The sequence below is a fragment of the Polypterus senegalus genome, chromosome 1 (genome assembly GCF_016835505.1).
Source record: "Polypterus senegalus isolate Bchr_013 chromosome 1, ASM1683550v1, whole genome shotgun sequence".
Classification (NCBI taxonomy): domain Eukaryota; kingdom Metazoa; phylum Chordata; class Cladistia; order Polypteriformes; family Polypteridae; genus Polypterus; species Polypterus senegalus.
The window spans coordinates 45,952,305-45,977,631 of NC_053154.1; the positions used below are offsets into that span (position 1 = coordinate 45,952,305).

The following is a 25,327-nucleotide window of genomic DNA, read 5'->3' on the forward strand; positions in this document are numbered from 1 at the left end:
CTCTAAATTAAATAGTAGGCAAAATTAAAAAGAGAGCAATAATCGTGGCCAGCAAATACGTTGATTCTGAAAATAACCAGAATTTGCTAAAAGTGAACCTAGTGCTGAGGTTTGGAGTCACTAAGCACAGGTCAGAAACATCAAACAGACCAGGCTAAAATGATTGGACAAACTTCTATCAAGACAACCCAACGAGCTATCAACTTTGAAACCTGAAATTCATTATTTTGAATGAAAATATTACTCTTAGGAACTCAGAAGAGTTTGTAAAGATTAAATGAATGCTAAAGACAACTTTTCATTCTTAAATAACATAGTTGTCTCCTATGTCAGAAATTGGTGTGCATACACTGGTAGCCATGCAATGGGAAAACATTGCGGTGCTGCCATTAAATGATGTCAAAATGTTACAACAAAAGCAGCATGAAAAATAAAAAGGAATTAATTCCAGAAAAAACAAAACAAGGAAAATCTTTCAAAACAAATCAAAATAAGGATAAAGGGCTGCAGGTCTTAGTAATACATAAAAATATCACAAGCATGTGACACCTAGAAGACTGGAATTGAACCAGTGCTTTGCTTGGGGTTTTCACAGGCTACGTGTTAAATTAACTGGAGGTTCAGAGCTAGTGAATGTACGTTTGTAGCATTAGTGTGTTCGGTGCTGGAGGAATAGTTTACCTGTAGTTGGATTTGCATAATTTTATAACATTCTCAAACCCAATTAATCCAGTTCAATGTCATGGAGGGCTTGGAGCTCAGCAAGGCAGTACACATTCCAAGGTGTAAGCAAGTTTGAAAAGGGTGCCAGTCCACCACTGTTTAGTTGTATTAGGTGGGTTTCAAATTAAATCAATGAATGGATGGATTACAAGATCTATCAATGACAATTTCCAAATGTGAACAACAGTCAGGGAAACCGTAAATATACACTACAGGAAAAGCTTTGCTTACCTGAAAAGAGACCCAGATGGCATAGATTTTTGCTGCAGTCCAGCTAAAGGAAGCTGCCTGATTCCAGATGTCCAAAGGGGTGGTCTTCCCAGTGTAAACCTCCATTAAAGGGTCCATCAATGAACACTGATACTGGTCACAGGTCATCACAAAGTAGAAAACAAGGAAAGGGGCAAAGCACAGCAACAAGAGGATGCTCACCAAGGAGAACGAGTCCACTTCCCTTAAAAATAAACAGACTAAGTATTAGCAAAGTCTGTGTTAGCCCGTAAGCCGAGTGATGGATTGTTCTAATTTCTTTCCAGATTTATAATTATTTCCTGTTCCTATGTCAAACAATCAACTCCACTCAGCACATTGAGCTTATAAAATTACACACCGTAAGAATATGCATTATAAAGCAAACAGCATAACACTACAAGGTAAAGTATGTAAACAGCTGGCAGCAGTAAATACAGAAGCAATAAAACTATACAGAACAACTCTGCCTGCCTGTTTTTAAGTAAAAGTTAATAACCTCACAAAATGCACATGGGGTTGTGGTGGGGAGCGCAGTCACGACCAAAACTGTGTTGAACGATACAGGGCCTGAAAATGCATACAACTGGTAATGGCAAAAGCAGCTGCCATTCCAATATAACATTGTGCTCCATAATTGGGCAGGAAGGGGTAGGAGGCCCAGCAGGGATCCTAGCAGTGGCCCAACAGACGTGACAAATGTTTGCCAACTAGCCGACCAACCACACACGCGGAACCTGGTAGGTAACCATCTAAATAATCAGACTGTGATTCAGACCTATGAATGTAATACTCCGATTTTCACCCTGTCAACTAAGCGACAAAGTCACCATGACACAAAGTCAGTGGCTTTGCCTCAGGTGCTGATATCTGATGTTCAATATCCGCAAGGGGAAACTAAAGTGTGTACACCTGCTGAGCCCACATTTGGGCGAAATACGTGTCGTGTACTCTTTGTATTATTTGGCAAGTACCATATCACACATCTATGACCTGCGTGTCACAACTAGAGGACGTGGTGGATGTTTGCCGACTGGCTGACCAACCACACGCATTAGCTGGTAGGTAACCATCCATATAATCAGACTGCGATTCATATATACAGTATATATATATATATATATATATATATATATATATATATAGGGAGAGAGAGAGATTTAGAAAGCGAGCAAAGACAATATGCAGACATGGCAGAGATTTCAGAGACACAATATTCTTTTTTAATGAACAGACAGAAAATAGCATGCTATACTTGCATTAAGGCTTTTGTCATGGAGGTCCTCATACTAACAGTCACTACATTCAGAACTGCAAAATGCTTGCATTTTCACTTCCCTGGACACTAAAGCCAATTAGCTTTGTATTACATGTGAAGAGCTAATTCAGATCATATAGTTGCATATTTTGGTCCAGCACTGCTGACGTTTTTGACTATGACACCATTCCTAATAACTGAAGTCCCACTAATTACATCAGAGATTCTCCAGTGCATAACTAATGTGCTGAAAATCCAAAATGCCACCCTCACCCCAATCCAATCAAAATCGACCATGCACAGTGCTGAGACGTTTATCTGCTGAATTCTTGTGTGTGAAGACACATTGGAAACTGTCAACGGAAGAGCTCACATTGAGATAATTGATTAATGTATTTTTGCTTTAAAATGGCCATAAATACATACAATTTGAATATATATTTCAGTTCTTGTATTCCATCCGTATTTGAGCATTTTCAGGGCTCTAATTAAGTTGTTTAAAGTTAATGTTTAAAACAATAGCACAGGTTCAGTACCCTAAACAGAAACAATAATACTTTGCATTTATATAGTGCTTTTCTCACTACTCAAAGCGCTCAACAATTGCAGGTTAAGGGCCTTGCTCAAGGCCCCAACAGAGCAGAGTCCCTTTTGGCATTTACGGGATTTGAACCAGCAACCTTCTGATTGCCAGTGCAGATCCCTAGCCTCAGAGCCACCACTCCGCCTAATAAAAGAAAACAAATATAATTCAGTAAAATAATAAAACAAATTAATAAAGTTTGTGTCATTGCTTTAATATTAGATTATTACTGCACAATGCCACATAAAAGTGGTGTGAATCTGAATCTTAGGATCAGAAAAGGAAGTAACAGTGGGCCCCATAAACTCCAGAGAACACAGATGATCTATTCATGGAGGGGGGTGAGAAATATGATGTCCCTTCATTTGTCACTGACACTTCGATATTTCAAAATCCATTAAACTATTGGTGACCTAAAAAATGTTCAAAATGGACGGAAGCAGCATGCAGTAAGAATGGATGATATTTATTAAAAAGTGGCAGCGATGGGTAAATGTTAGAAATATAAAAATAGTAGTGCAAGTTGAAGTAAGATTTATTACACAAGTTCATTTTGAGATTTGTTACCAAACCCAAAAAGGTAGTAGCATCACAGAGACTGGGCAAAGAAGAGTAACAAAACCCATGAAATCTGGACACACAAAACACGAAAAGGCGCAAGATGACAGTACTGAAATACTTATAAATAATATGGTGGCTGTTGTGGAATATGGCCGGCAGCTTATCCCGGCCAATACCCCCAAGCCGCCAGATGGAGCCATCCTTGCAACATGGAGGGGCCCCGAATTCCAGCAGGGCATCATGGAACTTGGAGTCTTTCATCACAGCCCTGCTGGATAACGTGTGAGCCGCCAGGGGATGCTGCAGGGAGGCCCAGGGACGTATATTTTCCTTATAACCCAGAATTACTTCCCAGTCGAGGGGATGGAAAGAATGACGTACTTCCGGGCTGAAGAAAAGGAGTTTCACCCGTCCCGGAAGTGTTACAAAGTCACATGGACTGAGGGACAGAAACACTTCCGGGTCAAAGACTTTAAAAGGACGGTGGGAGATCCCAACAGTGAGCTGAGATGGGAGGAAGGGTGACTGAGCTGCTGGGAGGTGTGGAGGATTGATTATGATTATTGTGATTATTGTATGTAGTGGAGGTGAAGGTGCTTTGTGCACATAATTATTATAATAAATTAATTATTGGGATTTTTATCTGGTGTTTTGGCGCATTGTCTGTGGGTTCAAGGGGACGACACCGCCCCCAATCTGTCACACTGTCTATGTGGATTTTGAAAGTTCTGCTCCATCTGTTTCAATGAAAAGAAGCAGGATGTGAATAGATGAGATCTTTGAAAAACAGGGTATCACCATTCTGATTGTTGACCTTGGAAACACAATAAGAATAACAATGCCCTCTGCTATCATCTTGTTTAAACTTCTGACAAACAAAATTCTTCTAGTAGGAAGGATTTGAATATTTTACTGTAAATTATATTGGGATTTAAAATGATATAAAATGCAAGCAACTAATATATACCCAGTTACACATCACCGCATTGACCACACTGAACACAGACTGCAAATAAGAGCGAAAATTCTTGTCATCAAAAATTGAAGATGCTTAACTTTCTAAGTCAAAGAAGAACACAAATTAGATCAAACGTGCCTGAAATGAACTGGCCAATCATTCCTAGATGGCAGTGGTTAATTTTTAGGTGCTGTAATTTACATTACGCGCCTTACCAGTTATAATTAACGCCTCAGTATAACATTCAAATAGCATATCGTATCTGGTCCTTAAAGTGCTCATTAAAATGGCATTATAGAAATCAAACATCACATGACCACATGAATTGCATACACTACTTTTTAAATGTCTGTTCTAATACATAAATGTAGCACAGCCATTAAATTAACCCATGATAACAAAGACTGTCAAGCCAGCTTCAGCTGCTTGAAAGGTTTCTTTGCAAAGAAGTTTCCAGTTGTTTTTAAAACTACAATAAAACATTTACTAATAATTAGCTCTCTGAGCAAGTGTTAATGTTTCTGGAGCTCTAATGTTAGTCATTATCCCAGCCCAGAGTAAATAACACTGCCCATTGCAGATTCTGGAAAGCCTCTTTCAGAATGAACTTGCTGGTTAAAGATTAACCATTGCACATGTGCAAACGGAACGCTTTAATGTACAAATTGTTTCTTCACTTCCTTTTGACCTAATTTTACTCTATAGCCCATGATAAATGCCGCTTCAACATTTTTCAATTAACAGCTGTATTTTTTGAAGTAGGTAGAAATAAATGAGAATAATCTTATTGTGGACTTTAGAAAAGAAAAAGCATATTAAAGGTATAATGCAGTCATAAATTGCTTGCCACTGTTCACAGTTCTGGACTAAAGCAAGGCCATGGGATTTTTTACTTTGCTAATGTGCCATTAAGAAGCAAAGTATATTTGGCTAGATGGCTTCAGATACAATGAGGAGCAGCATGTGCGGATATTAGTGCTTATGTTTCTTCATGAAATGCATATATGATAGTCGTTTAACTGTAGAGGCAAGAAGGCTTCATAAGATGTCTTGTTCTCCATTGAGAACACTATAAAACATTAAACACAACAGGTCATAAATTAGTCATGAATCGCTATCATGTAAAAAATATAAAGCTGTCAGTAGCTAAAGGCTGATTCAAAACGTTTAGACCACCACCAGTGTCAAGTGGGACAAACCTAAATGGCACAACTGAGGATAACATGCAGTCTATATTGGTTAATGCATTGTCATGCAGTTCCAAAATTGTGAAACTCCAGAAACACATAGCGTCACTGTCAGGAGTTCATTTCATGTTCACGCCAAAACACTTCAATATATTTTTAAATGTATTTTTGTTCATTGTCAGGCACGCTTTAGTGCTTTCTTGGTAGCGTTTCTTTGTATTTTTACCGTTATTTTGGTTATTCCAGTTTTATACTTTTGCTTTCATGGATATGCCACGTTGGAGCGTCAAATCATTAGAATGCTGAATGTTATAAGGCATGTGATGCACAAAACATTACACCTGATATAAAACAGGGGTAGGCAACGTCGGTCCTAGAGGGCTGCAGTGGCTACAGGTTTTCGTTCCAACCCAACTGCTTAATTAGAGAAGAATCCTTGCTAATCTCAGCACTTATTTAAGTTTATGGCATGGTAGTCTGCCATATAATGTTCTTACATCGTAGATTATTTTCCGTTCCAATGAAATCATCCAAAAGACTTGAAGCCTAAAACTGACACTTTTTAGTCTGTCACATTTTTCTTTCAAGTGTTTTATTAAATAAATTAATGTATGATGAAGCCACACAGTTGCAAATGGGAACAAGTTAGATGGAGAACTGCTGGCTCCTTTGTCATTTGCATCTTATTGCTAATAAGGAGCCATAAAAAACAGTAAATGCAGCTGTTTATGACTGAAATAAGCCATTAAGGGTGAGGAACCTTAACATGCGGCACCACTAAAATGAAGCATCAAAATACCACTTGAGCAATATATGCTTCATCAGCAATGATTGAGTTCTCATTAAGATACTGGGTCAGAACAAAAACCTGCAGCCACTGTGGCCCTCCAGGACCGATGCTGCCTACGCCTGCACTTTAAGCAGTGTCTGAACTTTGTGCACATAAAAGGAAGAGATCACAAGGGACTTGTATTTGAGCAATAAACTAATTAAGGTTTAGATTCTAGTTTTGACTTTTCTTTGTATTTCAAATTCTAGTTACAAAGTTTGTCAAGCAAGCTTTGTATTTTGTGTACATACCCTGCTATGACGTAACTGCTTTACTAAAAAAGCCTCCAAAGACAGATTCATACAATCTATGCCACTCTCACTAAAGCCAGTCTGAGACGACTTACATGGACCACAACAGATACAACCCTCATTTTGAAAACAAAAGCAAATGTGTGCCATTTCATGCCTTTACTATTGTTAGATGTTTTCAGTTAATTACTTCTGTACTTTAAAAAACTGTGATAAGAGATTAGCATCGATTGACAAGAAATTGAGAAATAATGTGCTGGACCTTATCTGTTAATTGATTTTCCAAATATTTGGAGCAGTAGGAAAGTACCCAGTAAAAATACAAAAATAAAACAAATTATAAAAAGGTGAATTTTCTGTTTTAATTTAAACATATTTGATGATATGGATGCCAAAGGCTTCATGGTTTGTGCTTTTTACAATAGCTACCTTTGTTGAACATCTAAGTTTGCCCTCAGAACAGCAATTTCTTTTGGGTGTCTGATTGGCATGCTGCTTTTCCTATGAGCATTTTGAAAAGATACTCTTCCACTTTTTCTGCTGTTTGTTTTGTTCCTCTTAGCAGGCTTCTTGTTCTCATTTGGACTTCTTCGAACATTCATCTGCTCTCATTTTAACTGACCTTAATCCTTAATTACAATATGCTCTCCCTTATTATAAACTCTAAGAAATTCCTTTAATTTTCACCATTTAGCAACACCTTTAGATAGATAGATAGATAGATAGATAGATAGATAGATAGATAGATAGATAGATAGATAGATAGATAGATAGATAGAATTACAATTGTATGTTTCTAAGTACAAACTGTTCTACTAGGAGCACTTGATGGACTGATTGAGTGTGTTCATAGCTCTTGGGATGAAACTGTTTCTGAACCTCGAGGTTCATGTAGGAAAGGTTCTGAAGCATTTGCCAAGCGGGATAAGTTCAAATAGACTGAGGCATAGAGACATAAATGAGCAAATTGATTATTGTATATGATGTAAATGGTCATCTGGAAGGCAAAAAAACTGCTAGGGGCAAAAGTGACTACAACATAGTACATGGCAGGTAACAGTCCAACAGTGTGAAAGTGAGAGAGAGGAACTCTTAGCATACCTTTACATGCTAAAGTATACAGACTGTACTGTCAAGTTCTCTTTAGGTGTTAAGACAAAGTCACAGTACAGATTCTAGTCATATGGTATGTCAGACTTGCCAGCTGAATTTGCTGATCTCGTTGCCAGACCATGTCAATTTACATGACTGAAAATCACTGCCCATGTCAAACTTAACAACTGTGTGCAGGTTTTCCAGTGTAGCTCTGCTTGCCCCTTTTTCTGACTACCAATAACAGCCGCCTGATGTAGCTGGTGCTGTACAAAGTGTTAACAGGTATAATAAGTTCAGCTGCAACTGCTGACCCTTTTTCCCTCTTTCCATTTTATTGTGGTACAAAGAACATGAGACTGATAATCTTCTGTTCTGTTTGTGAGGTCCAAAACACCTGCCTTTTATGTTCTTGTACTTTCGAATGAGCATTTGTTGATTGTCAGTTATCATGTACACAGAAGCCTGGTCCTACAATTTGACAAGATCAAATGTGTTTGATTTTGTTGACACAGGTCGTGGACTAGTTGGACTGACTTGCTGGGTATGCCAGACTGGATGCCTGAACTTTATGGGAGGTTGTTGCCAACTACATCCAGTTAGCTAAGATTATGTAAATAAAGGCTATGATTCAAAATCAGGGAAAAACTCACCATGTGACATGGCCTTTATTGGTGTACCAGAATTAATCTTGAGGACACTACAGAGAAAGCAATGCAATGCAGGGCAGAATATCGGGGACAATTCCTAAATGCCATCCAGTAGCAGTAGTTATAACCAATTCTCCAAAGGTGGAACTCAACTGCCTGAAAACAAATAAGCAGGCAAGACAGAAGCTCTTTGAAAGCGTAGATCTTTAAAGGCTGGTCGATACTCAGGAGTGCTGGGACCTTTATTGGAGGGGGCTATACCCATGAGATCTTAGATCTTCAAGGGGGTAACATTTAACAAGTAATCAGCAGTTGGGGATTTAAGTCTGCCCCAGTCAGAGGTGAATGAGTCTACAGTTGGGAAATAAGCTAGATGTTGGTTTATTGGCAGGAAGATAAGGGGTTAATAAGCTACATGTTGGTTTATTGGCAGGAAGATAAGGGGTTAAAGCTTGGAAAGAAAGAAAAATGTGAGAGATTGGCGAGATGGTTGTACTTATGGAATGAGTAAATTTTAAAACCAACAAAAGAGACACCCAGGAAAAAAAAGTGTTGAACAGCAAGGTCACAGAGACAATTGTGATTTTATTGGGCCTTTCTCTTTTCCTTTGCTCCAGCCTTGTTTGGTTCAATAGTAAAGGGGAACGTTTTATATCTGCAAAGCTATGGGGCATTTATCTATCACAATGGGTATGGAATAATTGACATTACAAATTATTGCAAATTTTGTGTATGATAGAATGCAATAGAATAGAATTCAAATCCTGTACCCTGTCACTCTCCGAAAGAATTTTGCTCTTTATCCCCATGCCTTAGGATTTCTTCCATGCACTTCAGTTGTTCCAAGAAATGTGTGTTAGATTAAATAATTCATTCATTCCTGCCCTGCAATATTAAATTGGACAACTAGATGGATGGCAGGATGTGATGTCTATTGTATTTTTAATAAGAGAAAGTGCAGCAAGAATAATAGCTCAGAAAACTGACAAGGTGGACCTCAGTGGCTTTTCAAAACAAGCAGAATAATCTTCCCAAGATGGGAGAAAGTCTGTGCTTTCTTTTAACAGCTTTCTCCATTTTGTATTCTTTTCTAGCCTTGTCATTCCAGTTTAAAGTTTTCTTTCACCATTCTGTCTGAAGAATCTCACCCACAATATGGATCTCCTTTTCTTTTCATTCAAACTGATTTTAAATGAACTTTGGTAGGTCCTAATCCCATGATGTCAATTTGGCATTCTGTAGGCTGACATTCCATCTGTAGTACTTCTAGATTGCATCAATGGTAGAACAGGCAAAAATAAGAAAACATAGGTATGCATATGTTGATCCTCAAGGGCAGTGCAAACTCTACAAAACTTCCCATGTCCCCCACACTTATCTTACCAGGCCCTGCCCCACTGTCCCAGCTGGCCCTTTTCATTTGTACCAAGTCCATTGGTTGAAGACCTGTTGCGTCGTCTGCTGGCAGAGAATGATTGGTACATTGTCATTGCTTCCTGGAAAGACAGAGAAAAAGAATGCTTATTAGATTTAGGAAACCTAAAGGAACAAAAGACACTATGGCCACACACTTCAACAGTCAAACAAATCATTTTTTAAACTATGTAAAATTCCTTTATATGGATAACTAATAAATACTATTGCTTCAATGGTGGCAACCACAAAAAATGAAGGGTATTTTGGTCACAGGAGTGATTTCCAGTTTAAAAAACAGCAGTACCCCCTGAAATGCACTGGCTTTAGTTTGAACCCTGAGTATCAATCGCAGGCCTTGGTGTTGGATATTAACAATAATTTGCTATATCCATATTGCTAGTCCTGCTACAGTACTTATTGGTTATTGGGTATTGTGGTTCTAGATCTAATAATAATAATACATTTTATTTATATAATGCCTTTTCCATGCTCAAGGCACTTACAGAATATAAGAATGATCGGCTGGGTATACAGTATATAGCATTGTACAAACCAAATCTATACTAATAAAAGGCAAAGCACTCAAAGGCACAGCACGCACGCACGCACGCACGCACGCACGTACTCACTCACTCACTGTGTAGGTAGAAGGCTGAAATTTGGCAGGCTCATTCCTTACAGCTTACTTACAAAAGTTGGGCAGGTTTCATTTCGAAATTCTACGCCTAATGGTCATAACTGGAAGGTATTTTTCTCCATTAACTGTAATGGAGTTGAGCTGGAAAGACGGGGCGGAGTTTCATGTGACATCATCACGCCTCCCACGTAATCACGTGAACTGACTGTCAACGCAGTGCGTAGAAAACCAGGAAGACCTCCAAAAAGCGCTTAAGAAAACATGCATTATATAATTGAGAAGGCAGCGAAACAATAAGAAGCGAGCGAGTGACATATACTACCATATTCATGAGTGCTGCTACCTCGGAAAGAAAGCAAGGTGTAAACCTAAACTTTAAATTAAGTTCATAGACAGGCTACCGCTGGCGTTTCACATGCCCACAGGTAATGCGGGATACAAGTTTAATGAGAGGACGAGGATATAAGCGAGTTTTGATCACTTTGTAACTAAGTTAAAATTGTAGGTGAAGGGGTGTGCTTATGCAAATTCGAGAGACTGTGTTTGTGGGGGATTGACAGTTAAGGCGGGTGGGGGAGTCACGTCATCATCTCCCCTCCCATTTACCTCATTTCGCTCTGAGCTGAGCTCCGCGGCTAACGCCGTCTTCCGAAGCAACTTCGTCACACTGCCACCAAATACTCACAGAAAAATCCACAAGTTAATACACACGCTGTCTCTAGAGTTTCTCCACACTGAATCCTCCAGGCACTACTTACAAAAGGTTACATTGACAATCGTGTTACGTTATTTTTAAAATCTTTCCTTTTCTTAGCACAAGCACAGCTGAGAAGCTTGATGCATGTGCTCCATAACGTTAAAAATAATGCATTTAATCACACTTTGCATTACAAGCAAAGGGAGCTTTTGTCAATGCATGATTTCCTGGTACACCGATTACATTGATCAGCGCATCCCGATTCATTTTACCCTCGCACCACCTTAGTTTGAGAAGAAGTATGAAAAATATGAGGTTAACACAGAAAAACAGATCACCAATTCAAGCTTTATGAATAATCGATTAAGCCATCAATAATTGTTTTGGTAAAGCCATCCTCCTTCCATTTTATAATTTTTCCGCCACTAGCCATGATTAAATGAGCGGTAAAAAGTAAGAGCAAAGCGAGGGTGACTTATTTAGGCAGGCATATATATGACAGCAACACTCATGACAATGTCAATCATGTTACGTTATTATTAAAATGTTTCCTTTTCTTTTCATTACTTCTTTAACACACTACTTCTCGCTGCGGGCGGGTATTTTGATATATATATATATATATATATATATATATATATGAATGACCTCCAAAAGCGCTGAGACTTTTGATATCATGAGCGTGTCTGCAAAACTGTGGTCTCCTGCCCTGCAAAAGTCGAGCAGCCAGCGTGCGCATAGCTGTGCCGGCCTTTGAGACGCTGACTGCGCTTCTGCCTTAAGTCAAAGTGAGCACTTTTAATTTTTTCATCCTCCCCTGCGCTATAGCCCAGACAAGTGCAAACACGGGACCCCTTTTCTACACCACGGCAAAATAATATTAAGGCGATTCACACTTTCTTTTGCACGATACGATTATGAGGTCCTCAGCTCGGATTATGAAGACACGCACAGGAGTGGAGGACTGACAGTGCCATCACAGCCGATTAATGGCGGGGCGTCTCACCAGTCTACACAAGACCCACGCGACTGTCCCCAAAAGGCGATCATAACGTCAGCGAACACATCTCTCTATACTATATAAAAGAAAAAGGCAACTTTCCTTTCTTTACACCTTTTTTCCTTTTATCCCAAACCAAAGCCTTTCTCTCTTAACACTGCAGAGGACACAAAACTAATTTTCTTTAAATGCGGTAAGGCACATTACCAGAGGCACAAATTTGAAGCGTTCACATAGAAAATGTAATTTCTATACCACAGCCGTCGTGTAGCGCCTTTCAAAAGGGATCTACTACCGAGATGATCCATATATATTTTAGCTGCTGTTAGTTACTTACCTGTTGTGTTACACAGTCTTTAAAATGTAGTTTACCCGCAACCACTCCAGTAGTGCTCAATGTACCTGTACTTCTTAAAAGCGTTAATGTTTTACTGTTTAATAACTTATAGACTATATTTTATTATTTTTCCCTTGCACTCAGTGACCAAAGCTATACACACACATATAGACACATACAAACATACACACAAGTATATGTATGTGTATATATATATGTATGTGTATATATATATATATATATATATATATATACACACACACTATCTAGATTATATATATATATATATATATATACACACACACACACACACATACATACACACATATATATAATTTGTGTGTGTGTGTGTATGTATGTGTGTGTATATATGATGTAGATAGGTATGTATATATATATATATGTATATGTAGATATCTATTCTCCGCTGCGAAGCGCGGGTATTCTGCTAGTAAATAAATAAAGAAGATTAAGATAGTAAATTCAGAGAAAAGCCTTACAGACAACATAATTGAGGTAAACTGAGAGAAGGGTAGTAAAGTCAAGTAGAGCTAAAAGCCTTCCTGAACAGATGAGTTTTGAGTTGTTTTTTAAAAGAATTCATGGAGTCAGATGACCTGATTAATTTCGGTAGGTCTTTCCAGAGTCTGGGTGCTATACTGCTGAAGGCCCCTCTGCCACCCATGGATAGTAGATTAGTGTGTGGCACAACAAGATTGTCAGAATCAGAGGACCTTAGTGGTCGGGCAGGCACATAGTGATGGAGAAGGTCACTGATGTAGTTTGGTGCGAGGTTATTTAAGGCTTTGTAGGTTATTAGTAGAATTTTATATTCAATTCTGTAAGACACAGGGAGCCAGTGAAGACGGAGCAGGATGGGTGTGATGTGCTCGTTGCTGCTGATTCAAGTAAGGACTCTTGCAGCTGAGTTTTGAATAAGCTGGAGCTATGATATAAGATTAGAAGGGGCACCTGCCAGCAGCAAGTTACAATAATCGATGCGGGATGTGATAAAAGCATGGACAAGTTTCTCAGCATTAGAAAAGGAGAGAAAAGAGCAAACACGGGATATGTTACGGAGGTGAAAGTAAGAAAGTTTCTTAATATTATTTTTGTGGGCGGAATAAGAGAGGGAGGAATCAAAAATGACACCAAGATTCTTTGCAGTAGAGGCAGGTCTGATGAGATCACCACCAAGATGGACTGGGAAGGAGCTCATTTTATTAAGTTGCATTTTAGTCCCAATTTGCAGGAGTTCAGTTCTGTTGCAATTTAATTTTAAAGAGTTCTGCTCCATCCAGGTTTTAATTTCACTACGGCAGGTTGTGAACTGAGAAAGCTCTGATGAAGTTCCACTTTTAACATTGAAGTAGAGTTGAGTATCATCTGCATAAAAATGATAACCCAGTCCAAAGCTATGAATAATATGGCCAAGGGGAAGCATACAGATACAGAAGAGAAGAGGGCCGAGGACAGAGCCCTGAGGAACTCCTTGTGTGACTGGCACCGAGCTGGATCTGTTGTTGCCAAGACAGTCAGATAGGACTACTATCTACTTTGTGTTAAACTCCTTCTATTTACTACACAATAGGCTAAATTTACATCATTGGTGCATTTTAGCTTTGGTTTGTTCATATTATTGTTGTGTACTTTGCAACTTCTTCTGAGTTTGTCTCAAAATGTATGTGAACATAGCACAACTACTGGTTAAATGTAGCTGACAATTTAGCGATTGGCTAGCTCTTTGAAATGCAATAATAATTAGTGGATCTCAGATCATCAGTGGATCACATGTAATCAAGTATTAGCTCTTATATAAGAGTAACTGCATTCACCTGAATGTGAAATAATCCTATAATTTTCATTACAGAGTGCATTGAATTATTTTTTCTGCTTATTCAAAATTTATGATACAACTTCACTTGCCATGAAGTTCACTACACTGAACATACACCTGGGGACCCTTAATGCAAGGGAGCAGCACTACAGCCACGCCACCGTGCCCCCGCCACCCATGTTTAATACATGCTGTAATGCATTTCATAGTGAAGAAGATATCATGTACTGTATGTTAGTATTCTGAATGTTCATAGAGCAGGAATATCATGAAGTCAATGTGCAGCTATCGATGTCTGCACCTCTCAGTGCAAGAGGAAGTCAGTTGAAGAAGCGCATAGAGATTAACAACTAGGTCGAGGAACACTTAATATAAAGCATTTAATGTGCTACATTAATTAATGACGGGGTTTGATAAAATCTAGTAAATTAAACATTCATTTTAAGATGAAGTTTAGTTTGCAACATTCTACTGACAAAATAAACTATTAGAATAAAGTGTAAATGTTGACATTAATCTCGACATAAATGGCGAGAATAAAGTGGAAATGTCGAGAATAAAGTCAACATGTCGACTAATCTCGACATTTAGATTTTTTTTCTTCACTGTGTCCCTAATACGCTTCCATACAAATGAAATGATCAAGCAAATAATATTTTTAGCTTACATGTTTCACAATTTTGGTAGTTGACAATTTAACTAGGCAAAAGAAAAATAACAGTATTTTTTTCTTTTTTTTCAGAAATTACTATTCTATACAATAATGATTTATATTATATTAAACTTTATGATCCCTGGTTATGCAAGGTCAAATTATTCATCTATCCATTACTAAACCCGTCCAGTTCAGGGTCAATGGGGCCTGTTGCCTATCTCTGTGACACATAGGCCACAAAGTAAGAAGTAACTTTTGTTATGTCACCAGCACATTCACAGCTATACCCCCGTGTATGTAGACAACTTTGAGTCATCATGTAACAGAACACACATGTTTGGGATGAGGGAGGAACACAGCAGTAGTGTGCACACACATAGAAATGAGGAGAACACCCAGAAGCCACACAAGCAGAGTCTGAGCTGGGGTTGTAAAATGTAGATTGTGGAGCTGTGAGGTAGCTGTAAAACGTCAGTTTGTTTATTTAGCCTTCAAAATGTGGCATGCTATTTCACATTTTACTTCTTCTTTTTGTGAGGAATAACCTGGAGAGCAGCTAACTGACACCAGCTGCCCTACTCTCTTATTAAGCCACCATTTGTTTTGTACAGTTTGGTTTTCTGGACACACAAGTAGCTGAGGACACTGCTGCAGCTGCACTGCATAATCAGCTTTCACCTAGTAGGTCAAATGTATTCACTATGCCAAAAGGGACCCTATTGTTTTGTGTATGTGTGTGTTCATGAAATGTTGTAAAGAACCCACTGAGATATTTGTTAAAGAACTGCACAATCAGCCAAGTCAGTCAAGGCCACTAAGATATGTTGGCATATTTTTTCCTTAACTCTAGATATCACCTCGCACATTTTTAACTTCAGTATCCGAGTGTCATTGCGCTGTAGCAGTTTCAGTTCCTAAAACTTCTCATTTCATTCTTTTTATCATCTGTTTTTCCCATAATCGCACAAGGCATTGGGCTCTAACTGAATGTTGTTTCAGATGAGTTGAGGTTTTAAAAGAAAGCATGGGTTTTAAATAAACTGTGTTATAGTCACCTGGACTAAAAAACAAGGATGGCTGGGGAGAATTTGAACATATGTATATTCAACATAACAAAAAGGGTTGAATTATAAAAAATATGAGGTGTTACCTTTGCAAAAAACAAGTATAAACCACCAATCATGGTATATGTGCATCAATGTAAACTAAATGAAGTGGTTTTGAACCTGTGAATACGAAAGCCGAGAGAGGACGTGCAATATCGTTATTTTTTTTTAATTATCTCCTCGAGATAACAGCCTCATTTTATCAAGATCTCGAGAAAACTAACTTTTTTTCACAAGATAATGGAATCATTTTATTAAGATGTCGAGAAAACAAAAATTTGTTTTCTTCAGATAACAAAATAATTTTACTGCGATATCTATTTATCTATCTATCTATTATCGATATCAGCAACTTTGTACTTCTTGCCTACTTTGTCAGTGAACAAATACATATTAAAGGCTGACTAATTAAAGAAATCAGCCTTCGGTGTAACACTTGGACATGTTACAGTAAAAGCCCATGCCATCTCTCTTAAGCATCTTTGCTGAGGTGAAATAAAAAGACAGGTTAGAAGCATATGAGAGGTTATTAAGAGGTATTAAACACTGGTCAAACCATAAAGTTTTATTTTTTAAGATAGAAAAGTGACCATTAATATACTTGTTGTAATGTCCAAAAAACATTCTATGCCACTCAAAAAGAATATTTTTGTGTTGCTTGTGCCTCTTTTCCCTCTGTAACTGACTTGATGTCTAAATAACTGATGTCAAATTATGGTAGTCCTTCAGAATGGGAAATATTTTATAGTCACACAAGGCCACGTCTGGATTATATGATAGGATGGTATCTCTTTGAATCGACGGTTTCTCACTTGTTACTTTGTGAATCTCATGAAGCAGGAGAGGGATTGGTCGACAGTTTTCCTCAGTGCTTTTCCCTAACTAACTGCCACAAACACCAAAGTAAATTAGCAGATATTGACTGGTTTCAGAATGTGGGTCTCTTGAGAAACATAATCAATACAGAATACATGCACATCATCATCATTCTTTCATGTTAGAGAATCACTATGCTTTCATGGCTGCAGCTCTATTTCAACTCTGGGTCATAGTCATGTATCCCAGTTTCCTCTCTAGTTATGAAACACCTCTTAAATTTCTTCCAGTCTAAAGTCAATAGAGATTCTCCATGGACTACTGCATGCAGTTTTGCTTCACTTTACAAGTCAGAATTCTGAGCACACAATGTAGAAAGACTTGCTTATGAAGAATGGATTCATTTGAGGAATCTTTATTGTGTTTGTTGATGATTCATCTTTATTGTCATTGTATAGGTACAATGAAATGCAGTTATTGCATACCCCTTTGGGTCAGGGCATAGGGTCAGCTATTGTACAGCACCCCTGGAGCAATTGCAGGTTGAGGGCCTTGCTCAAAGGCCCAATGGAGTACAGTCCTTTCTGGCAGTTAACAGGATTTAAATCAGCAACCTTCTGGATACTGGCGCAGATACTTAGCCTCAGACCCATCACTCGCAACAATTATCTCACATACTATACTGTATCTCCTTGATTTTTCATTATGCTTTGCTGCATGGTAGCAATATTTTCCTTCGCAGTTAAAGTCAAAAGCCAGCCACATCATGGATCATTCTCAAGAGATGTCCTTGCACGATAAAAATCTGCAGTCCAACCCATTTTTTGCGATTGAGCAATTTTCCTTGTAAAAATTAAACATGAAAACAGGAGCAAAACAAAAAACAGAAGAAACATGAATAAAACCCCTACTGCCATCTCCAAAGCTGAAACATAATAAAAAAAAATGTCTCCTGACAATAAAAGCGAGAAGGAAGAACAACCAAAAGAAAAAGAGAAGGGATAAAAATCAAAATAAAAAACTCATCTTTTCCAGAGGATTTGAACCAGAACTGAATGTTTAGAAGAACAATGCCCCAGTGATATAACCGAGTGGTCATGGAGTACAGTATTAACCTTGCAGAGGAAGAGGATGTCATGTTTCTTCTTCATGTGGGTTTTCTACCCTTCCAAAGAAATTTAGAAATTTCAGATCTACTTTACTTCCTTAGAAGGTTGGCGTCCTTCAACATCTGCAATAAGATGCTGTAGATGTTCTATCAGACGGTTGTGGCGAGTGCCCTCTTCTACGCAGTGTTGTGCTGGGGAGGCAGCATAAAAAAGAAGGATGCCTCACGCCTGGACAAACTGGTGAGGAAGGCAGGCTCTATTGTAGGCATGGAGCTGGACAGTTTGACATCCGTGGCAGAGCGACGGGTGCTCAGCAGGCTCCTGTCAATCATGAAGAATCCACTGCATCCACTAAACAGTATCATCTCCAGACAGAGGAGCAGCTTCAGCGACAGACTGCTGTCACCATCCTGCTCCACTGACAGACTGAGGAGATCGTTCCTCCACCACACTATGCGACTCTTCAATTCCACCCGGGGGGGATAAACGTTAACATTATACAAAGTTATTGTCTGTTATACCTGCATTGTTATCACTCTTTAATTTAATATTGTTTTTTATCAGTATGCTGCTGCTAGAGTATGTGAATTTCCCCCTTTGGGATTAATAAAGTATCTATCTATCTGTCTGTCTATCTATCTATCTAGAGACTATTTAGAATAGTGGTGGAGAGGCACAATCATTGAATGGATAAAGCTAAGGTGAGGAAGTGGAGTTCATTTTGACAGTTTTAACCCCAGGCCAGAAAGAAATCATTATTCTTGGGCCAGACGTTTCGAAAATTAACTACATCATTAAGAAAATATTTAAAGTTATGAAATGCAGTATTTTTTAGAATATGGAATACATTTAAACCATGATACTGAAACTGAGGAACAATACAGATATCAGTAAGAAAGGTAATAGGTTTTCAAAAATGACTGAGGGGTACTAAAAATGATTTAGCCATTTAATCTTGTATTGCTTAAAGTGAAAAAGGTTTGAAGGAGCATTATTTAGAAAAAAATAATGTCATCTGCATTAAATAAAATAGAATGGCGAGAATCACATACAGTAATTGGAGAAATCATATTCAAAGAACAAATTACAAGAGCCAAAGCCCAAAGAGACAAGACAAGGAGTAGGCATTAAAAGGGCAGTCTTAAAGGGTGGTATAATGAAAATGTGTGAAATATATCTCAGTTATTTAGTATGGCAGACAGGGGGAGATGAACATGAAGTTTTGATCATATTAATAAAATGTTGTAGTATTATCCTATTTAAACAATCAAATGCTTTCTTGCTATCAACACATAATAAGGCAGTAGGAGAATCAATACATGCAACAGCATTAATAGTATATAACGGTCTCTGCACATATTATAAAACCGGTTTGATCTGGATTGACCAGCTTGTCAATGACACTATTTAACCTTTGTCCTAGAACTTTAGTCTATGTTAATTAGCTATAAGGGTCTATACTGTCGACAGAGGAAGAGATCCTGATTATGTTTGAGTGGTAACAAAATCAACATCATATTAATAGAAGGACATAACTTTAGGTTATTTAAATAAAATGTTTACATCGATAACAATGGGCCAGCAAGCTATTCCAAAAACAATGTAATTATTATTCATTCACTCAGAATATGGAACCAATGTAGATGCACTTCAAGAAAGAAAAGCTTTTATCTGTGGCACCTCTACATGATAACCACCTTTTCCCACCCTCTTAATGTTTGGAAGACATTCAGGATTAAATAATTTAGAGATTTGTACATGGATAATAATGTCTTTGCATCCTATGAACAATTACACTTCAAATGTAGCTTCCCATCAACACAATTTTCCTCACCTCCTACCTAGTTCTATTCCAGGAGAAATATATAGCAGTCCTGAAGAGTCAGGCAGCATTTCTACAATAAATAATACATAAATAATAGTATTATAATAAATAAAAACCTTTTAATGTACCTTCCTTTCAAATGTCCCAGAGCACAGTGGAAAAAGGACATCTTACTTAACATTTCAGAAAAGGAATGGAAGGCAGCCATGCACAGAATTCACTCTAGCTCCATATGTGCAAAGCATACAATTATTTAACTTAAAATCTTTTATTCAGCACATCTATCGCATTTAAAATTGCCCAAAACATTTCCAGGGCAAGATCCAACCTGCAAATGTTGAAACTGAGCTTTAGCCTCACTGGGTCTCATGTTTTGAGCGTGTACCAAATTAACATCATTCTGGACCAAAATCTTTAAATGCCTATTAGACAGCCTTGGTGTCACAATCCCTCCTAATCCATTAACAGCTGTGTTTGGTGGGCTCCCAGGTGGGCTTAAAGTGGAGAAGGCCAAATTGATGGTAAGTGTCTTTACTTCACTACTAGCACACAGACTTATCTTGCTCAACTGGAAGAATTCGAGCCCACCTCTTTTAAGTCAGTGGGTAACGGATGTTACTATTTGAAATAGGAAAAAATCAAAATCTCACTCAGAGGATCTGTTTAAAACTTTTTAAGTCCTGGCAGGATCAAATCATAACATTTTAGAATAGGCATTTATATTGGGGAAAAGGATTCTCTTCCCTCTTGTCTACTCTTAAAGATTTACTCTGGCTGTTGGCCTTCTCTTGGATGGAAGCTGAACTGAATATAGTCTTGTTAAGCTGGACTTTATTGTATTGAATGAAACTTGCTTTTAATAAAATCAGTTTTAAAAAATCTCTCTTACAATAATCTCTGGAGACTCTGTCTCACAACAATTTCCAGTCATTAGGGAAAAACACTTCTTTTTGTTTTTGATCCTATCCCTGAAAAAAGAATGTCCCTCTTGTGTTAAACATGATAGCAGCTGTTTTAAAACACTCATGGCCAGAAGATTAACTGGGGGTGAGTTTGAGGAAAAGATCGGCTTTAGGGATCCATGCTGTGTGCCAGGTCACTTCATGTTCTTGTAACTGACAAAATAAAATGAGTGCCAGCCAAAAGCACAAACCTATGGAAGGAGGCATTATAACCCTGTCAGAACACACACCCTTATAAATTAAAACAGCAAAGTTACAAGTCACCTATGACTTTTATCAAAGGCAAACTGCTGAACATGAAAACAATGAACATTTATGAAATGTTTGAGGAGATAAGCTATCTTAGTAAAGGTTTAGCAGCTGGGTAAGGCCGCTGGGAATTAGAGACTTTATGATAAGACAACCATTTGATCAAACTCCACTGAATTTTGAGATTATTGTATTGATAAACAGAGATTTAGATGTGTAGACAATGTATAATATACATTAAGATTGCAAATCTTGATCTAGCTTTAGGAAAACTGTCCTGAAAATGCTACATGAAGAAAGAAATCTTATGTAATGCCGGTCCTTTCTTAGCAAGGGACAGTAAAAAAGATTTTACTAAAGGACCGGGAGATTAAATGAGTTTGAAAAATATTGAAAACTATTGCAGAAGTCAATAAGAAAGACAAAAAACCTAATTTCTGCCAAGCCAGAAATGCAGGACAGGAATCAGAAACTGTTGAACAAATAGAAAGCCAGAACACTAAGATAAGAAAGACATAGAAAATGGCACATATTTTTGTCCAAACATGGAAAAATAAGAATGGCATGAGCCAGAATTTATAAGTTGTGCTGATAAGGATGTGCATTGAGCACGGGCAGAACTCTTGCATTGGCAACAGCTGATGCTCCTACCTCAAAATAGTTGCACCCAAATGCAATCTAAAATGACATTGCAGGAATGCGATAAAAACTACTACATTTTAAACTACAACAAAGGAAGTCAGAGAAAATCTTACACCCAAATTACATTCCCTAGGTATAAAACCCAAGTTTAGCTGCACAGATCATTTAAAATACCAAGGGAAAGGCACAAAAAAAATGTATAAAATGTACCAATCATAACAACACCATATTAGTTTAAGCTTATGAGTAGGACTGTTGCATTTATAAATTTCAAACGGCGACACAATGCACTACACCTTTCTACCACTCCAGTAGAGGACCCCTTAGACAGACACAGTAATAGTATATTCACAGAAGCTCAACAAATAAATATTATAACAAACAACAAAACCCCTTAAATACATGCCAGAATTACCAAAAAAAATGAAAACTCCTGACATGACTAAAGTAGTCCTTGTACCCTTCCTTTCTGGCTGGGGTATCCACACAGGTTTGCTCTAACTGGAGCTCTAAACTCTTGAACATATTAAATACAATTGCCCAAGAGTAAAGCATGCATGCCATGAACTCAATTCTTTCTTTTCTCACTGACTGACCTTGACTTTGATTATGGGAAGAATACAGTTTTACAGGAAACTGTATGCTGTTGAATTGAAACAGGTAATTAGTAGGAATGATGGGAAGTTTGGCCATAAATATAATTTCACTTGGCAGCACATCCTATGAAATAGGTAGCTTTAATCAGAACTGGATGTCCAAGTGCTTGAAGTGCAACCAAATTACTGGCGCTGCTCTGTTAAGTCAGTCTTGCTCCTTCTTGCCTTTCATTATTAGGGGTAGGGTGGTTGAAGTGCCACGCTACCTAACATTCAACCGGGGCGAGGGCCTGGGAGTTGGGGTACACCAGTAGAGGCCCGCTAAAAAGCACTGCAATATCTACCTCCAGTAGGTTGTCTGTTGGGGGACTCCTTTACTGAACTGAACATGGATTTAAGTTACCAAAGTCTGTTGTCACTCCTGGCATGTACTGTATCAGCTCACAAGTACCAGTCACTGGTTCTGCCTTGCAAACTGGAGCTAAGCAGCACATCATGGTGGCATGGATTGCGGACTATCTTACAGACAGACCTCAATATGTGCGTCTTGGGAACTGCAGGTCTGACATTGTGTTCAGCAATACAGGGGCGAAGCATTGGGACTGTATTTTCTCCGGTCCTGTTCAATTTACAGTATATACATCAGACTTCCAATATGACTCGGAGTCCTGCCACGTGCAAAGGTTCGCTGATGACGCTACTATTGTGGGCTGCATCAGGAGTGGGCAGGAGGAGGAGTACAGGAAGCTAATCAAAGACTTTGTTAAATGGTGTGACTCAAACCACTTACATCTTAACACCAGCAAAACCAAGGAGCTGGTGGTGGATTTTAGGAGGCCCAGGCCCCTCATGGACCCTGTGATCATCAGAGGTAACTGTGTGCAGAGGGTGCAGACCTATAAATATCTGGGAGTGCAGCTGGATGACAAATTGGACTGGTCTGTCAATACTGATGCTCTATGTAAGAAAGGTCAGAGCAGACTATACTTTCTGAGAAGGTTGGCATCCTTCAACATCTGCAGTAAGATGCTGCAGATGTTCTACCAGACGGTTGTGGCAAATGCCCTCTTCTACGCGGTGGTGTGCTGGGGTGGCAGCATAAAGATTAAAGACGCCTCACGCCTGGACAAACTTGTTAAGAAGGCAGGCTCTATTGTAGGAGTAAAGTTGGACAGTTTAACATCTGTGGCAGAGCGACGGGCATTAAGCAAACTCCTGTCAATCATGAATAATCCACTGCATCCACTGAACAGTGTCATTTCCAGGCAGAGGAGTAGCTTCAGTGATAGACTTTTGTCACCGTCCTGCTCCACTGACAGACTGAGGAGATCATTCCTCCCCCACACTATGCGACTCTTCAATTCCACCCGGGGGAGTAAATGCTAACATTACTCAAAGTTATTGTCTGCTTTTTTTTTTCATTTTTTCATTTTTATTACTATTTAATTTAATATTGTTTCTTTGTATCAGTATGCTGCTGCAGGATTATGTGAATTTCCCCTTGGGATTAATAAAGTATCTATCTATCTATCTATCTATCTATCTATCTATCTATCTATCCATCCATCCATCCATCCATCCATCCATCCATCCATCCATCCATCACAGTGTTACTTCCAAAGGGACACACCAGTTCTCTACAATATTGCATATGTTTCACTGTCAGGGGCCCATCATCTCTAACCCTGTTGTTTGAAGTGTATGTACTGCATACAAGTGTGACTAACAATCCACGGGGGACAATAAGAACTGGAGAAAGAAGCCGACTGAATAGGGTGCACTGTATGCAAGTGGACAACCTGCAAAGCATGTCTATTTTGAGCTTCGCGGAACTTTCATCCTCCCCCTTTGCTTCTGGCAGCTTCTCTTCATCTGCATAAAGCAAATGGCAGTACTTCCCTGTGTGGTTCCTTGCTTTCCTAAGTGGCACGCCACAGAAAAAAAGAAACCAATTGTAAACCATTAATGACAAATGTGGACAAATAAAAAAATGAGTCAGCTAATATTCTTTTTTCTGTAATGTCACCAAACTTCAACCAAATAAGTTAACACTTTTTTTCAGATTTTGGAGTATGTCGTTTTTCTTTTGGAGGTGTTTACCCCTAAATATCGACATATCAAAATGTTCTTTCTCAGCAGAGGCCTACAGGCCTAACTGTGCCATCCTGTCAGTTTTTTTTTTAATTAAACAGGAAGTAGTGTTGTTGTTGATGAATAAGTGAGCTAGTTAACTTTGCATTATGTATAGGACTGCTGTGCCATCAGAAAAATAAAACCTAGACGTGGTGCGATATTTGCCCAGCTGTAGCTGTCACTGCATGTTTTTAAAATGAAATGTCTTTGTCAGCCATTTTTTCACAATGAACCATAAGCATATGACTGAAGCAGGTGACATCATATCACTTTTCTTTTAGGTGCAAGATGATAGCTTAAACTATTAGTTACAGTATAATACATTTCAATATTATCAGACACTTCATAGTAATTCTAATATACAGTACATGCACTCAATATTTTGGAAATGTCGCTCAAACTTAAAATATGCTGATAAATCTCTTTTAAATATCTTTTTAATATAAAATCATTATCTAGTCAAAACTGCTCAATAACGTCTCATTCTCAAACTTTGTCCAAAAGGATTGTGGGAAGCACCCCATTGCACCACCTGTAAGGCCATGGGTGCCATTTGCAGAGACAAGAGTACCCAAATCCTCATCTTCATGTGCAAACTCCACATGAACAAGCCATGGGTCCGGAATTCAAATCCGATACCAATTGTGCAGTCGTACCTCGCACCTTTTGTTTTTATTCCATAGTCTCGTGACACAAACATTTCCCAATTTCTAATACTGTAAAGGGCACAGCACAGACTTGGTTAGGAAGATCTCCTTGATAGGAAAATATCATGGGGCATGTTGCATCTTATGCTCCCAGATGTTCAGACAAGGGGTAAAGCACTTTATCATTTGACCTGTAGGGATTACATATTGAGGACATTTAACAAAGGAAAGAAAAAAAAGTATCAGTGAACTCATTAAACAGTCAAGAGAGAGCGAGAGAGAGACAGAGGGGATTAATACACTAAGAAAACACTTTGAAGAA

General features: G+C 38.4%; 1 protein-coding gene across 2 annotated transcripts in view; it reads right to left on the minus strand.

The window, feature by feature from the left end:
* dhcr7 (7-dehydrocholesterol reductase) overlaps positions 1-25,327 on the minus strand; it is a 99,075-nt gene that overhangs the window by 19,733 nt on the left and 54,015 nt on the right. For both annotated transcript variants that reach the window (XM_039748615.1, XM_039748606.1), the window contains exons 2-3: positions 9,725-9,837; positions 955-1,177 (exon numbers count right to left, since the gene is read on the minus strand). In XM_039748615.1, the coding sequence (XP_039604549.1) occupies positions 955-1,177; positions 9,725-9,831 (330 nt within the window). In that variant the 5' untranslated portion in view covers positions 9,832-9,837. The remainder of the gene's footprint in view (positions 1-954; positions 1,178-9,724; positions 9,838-25,327) is intronic.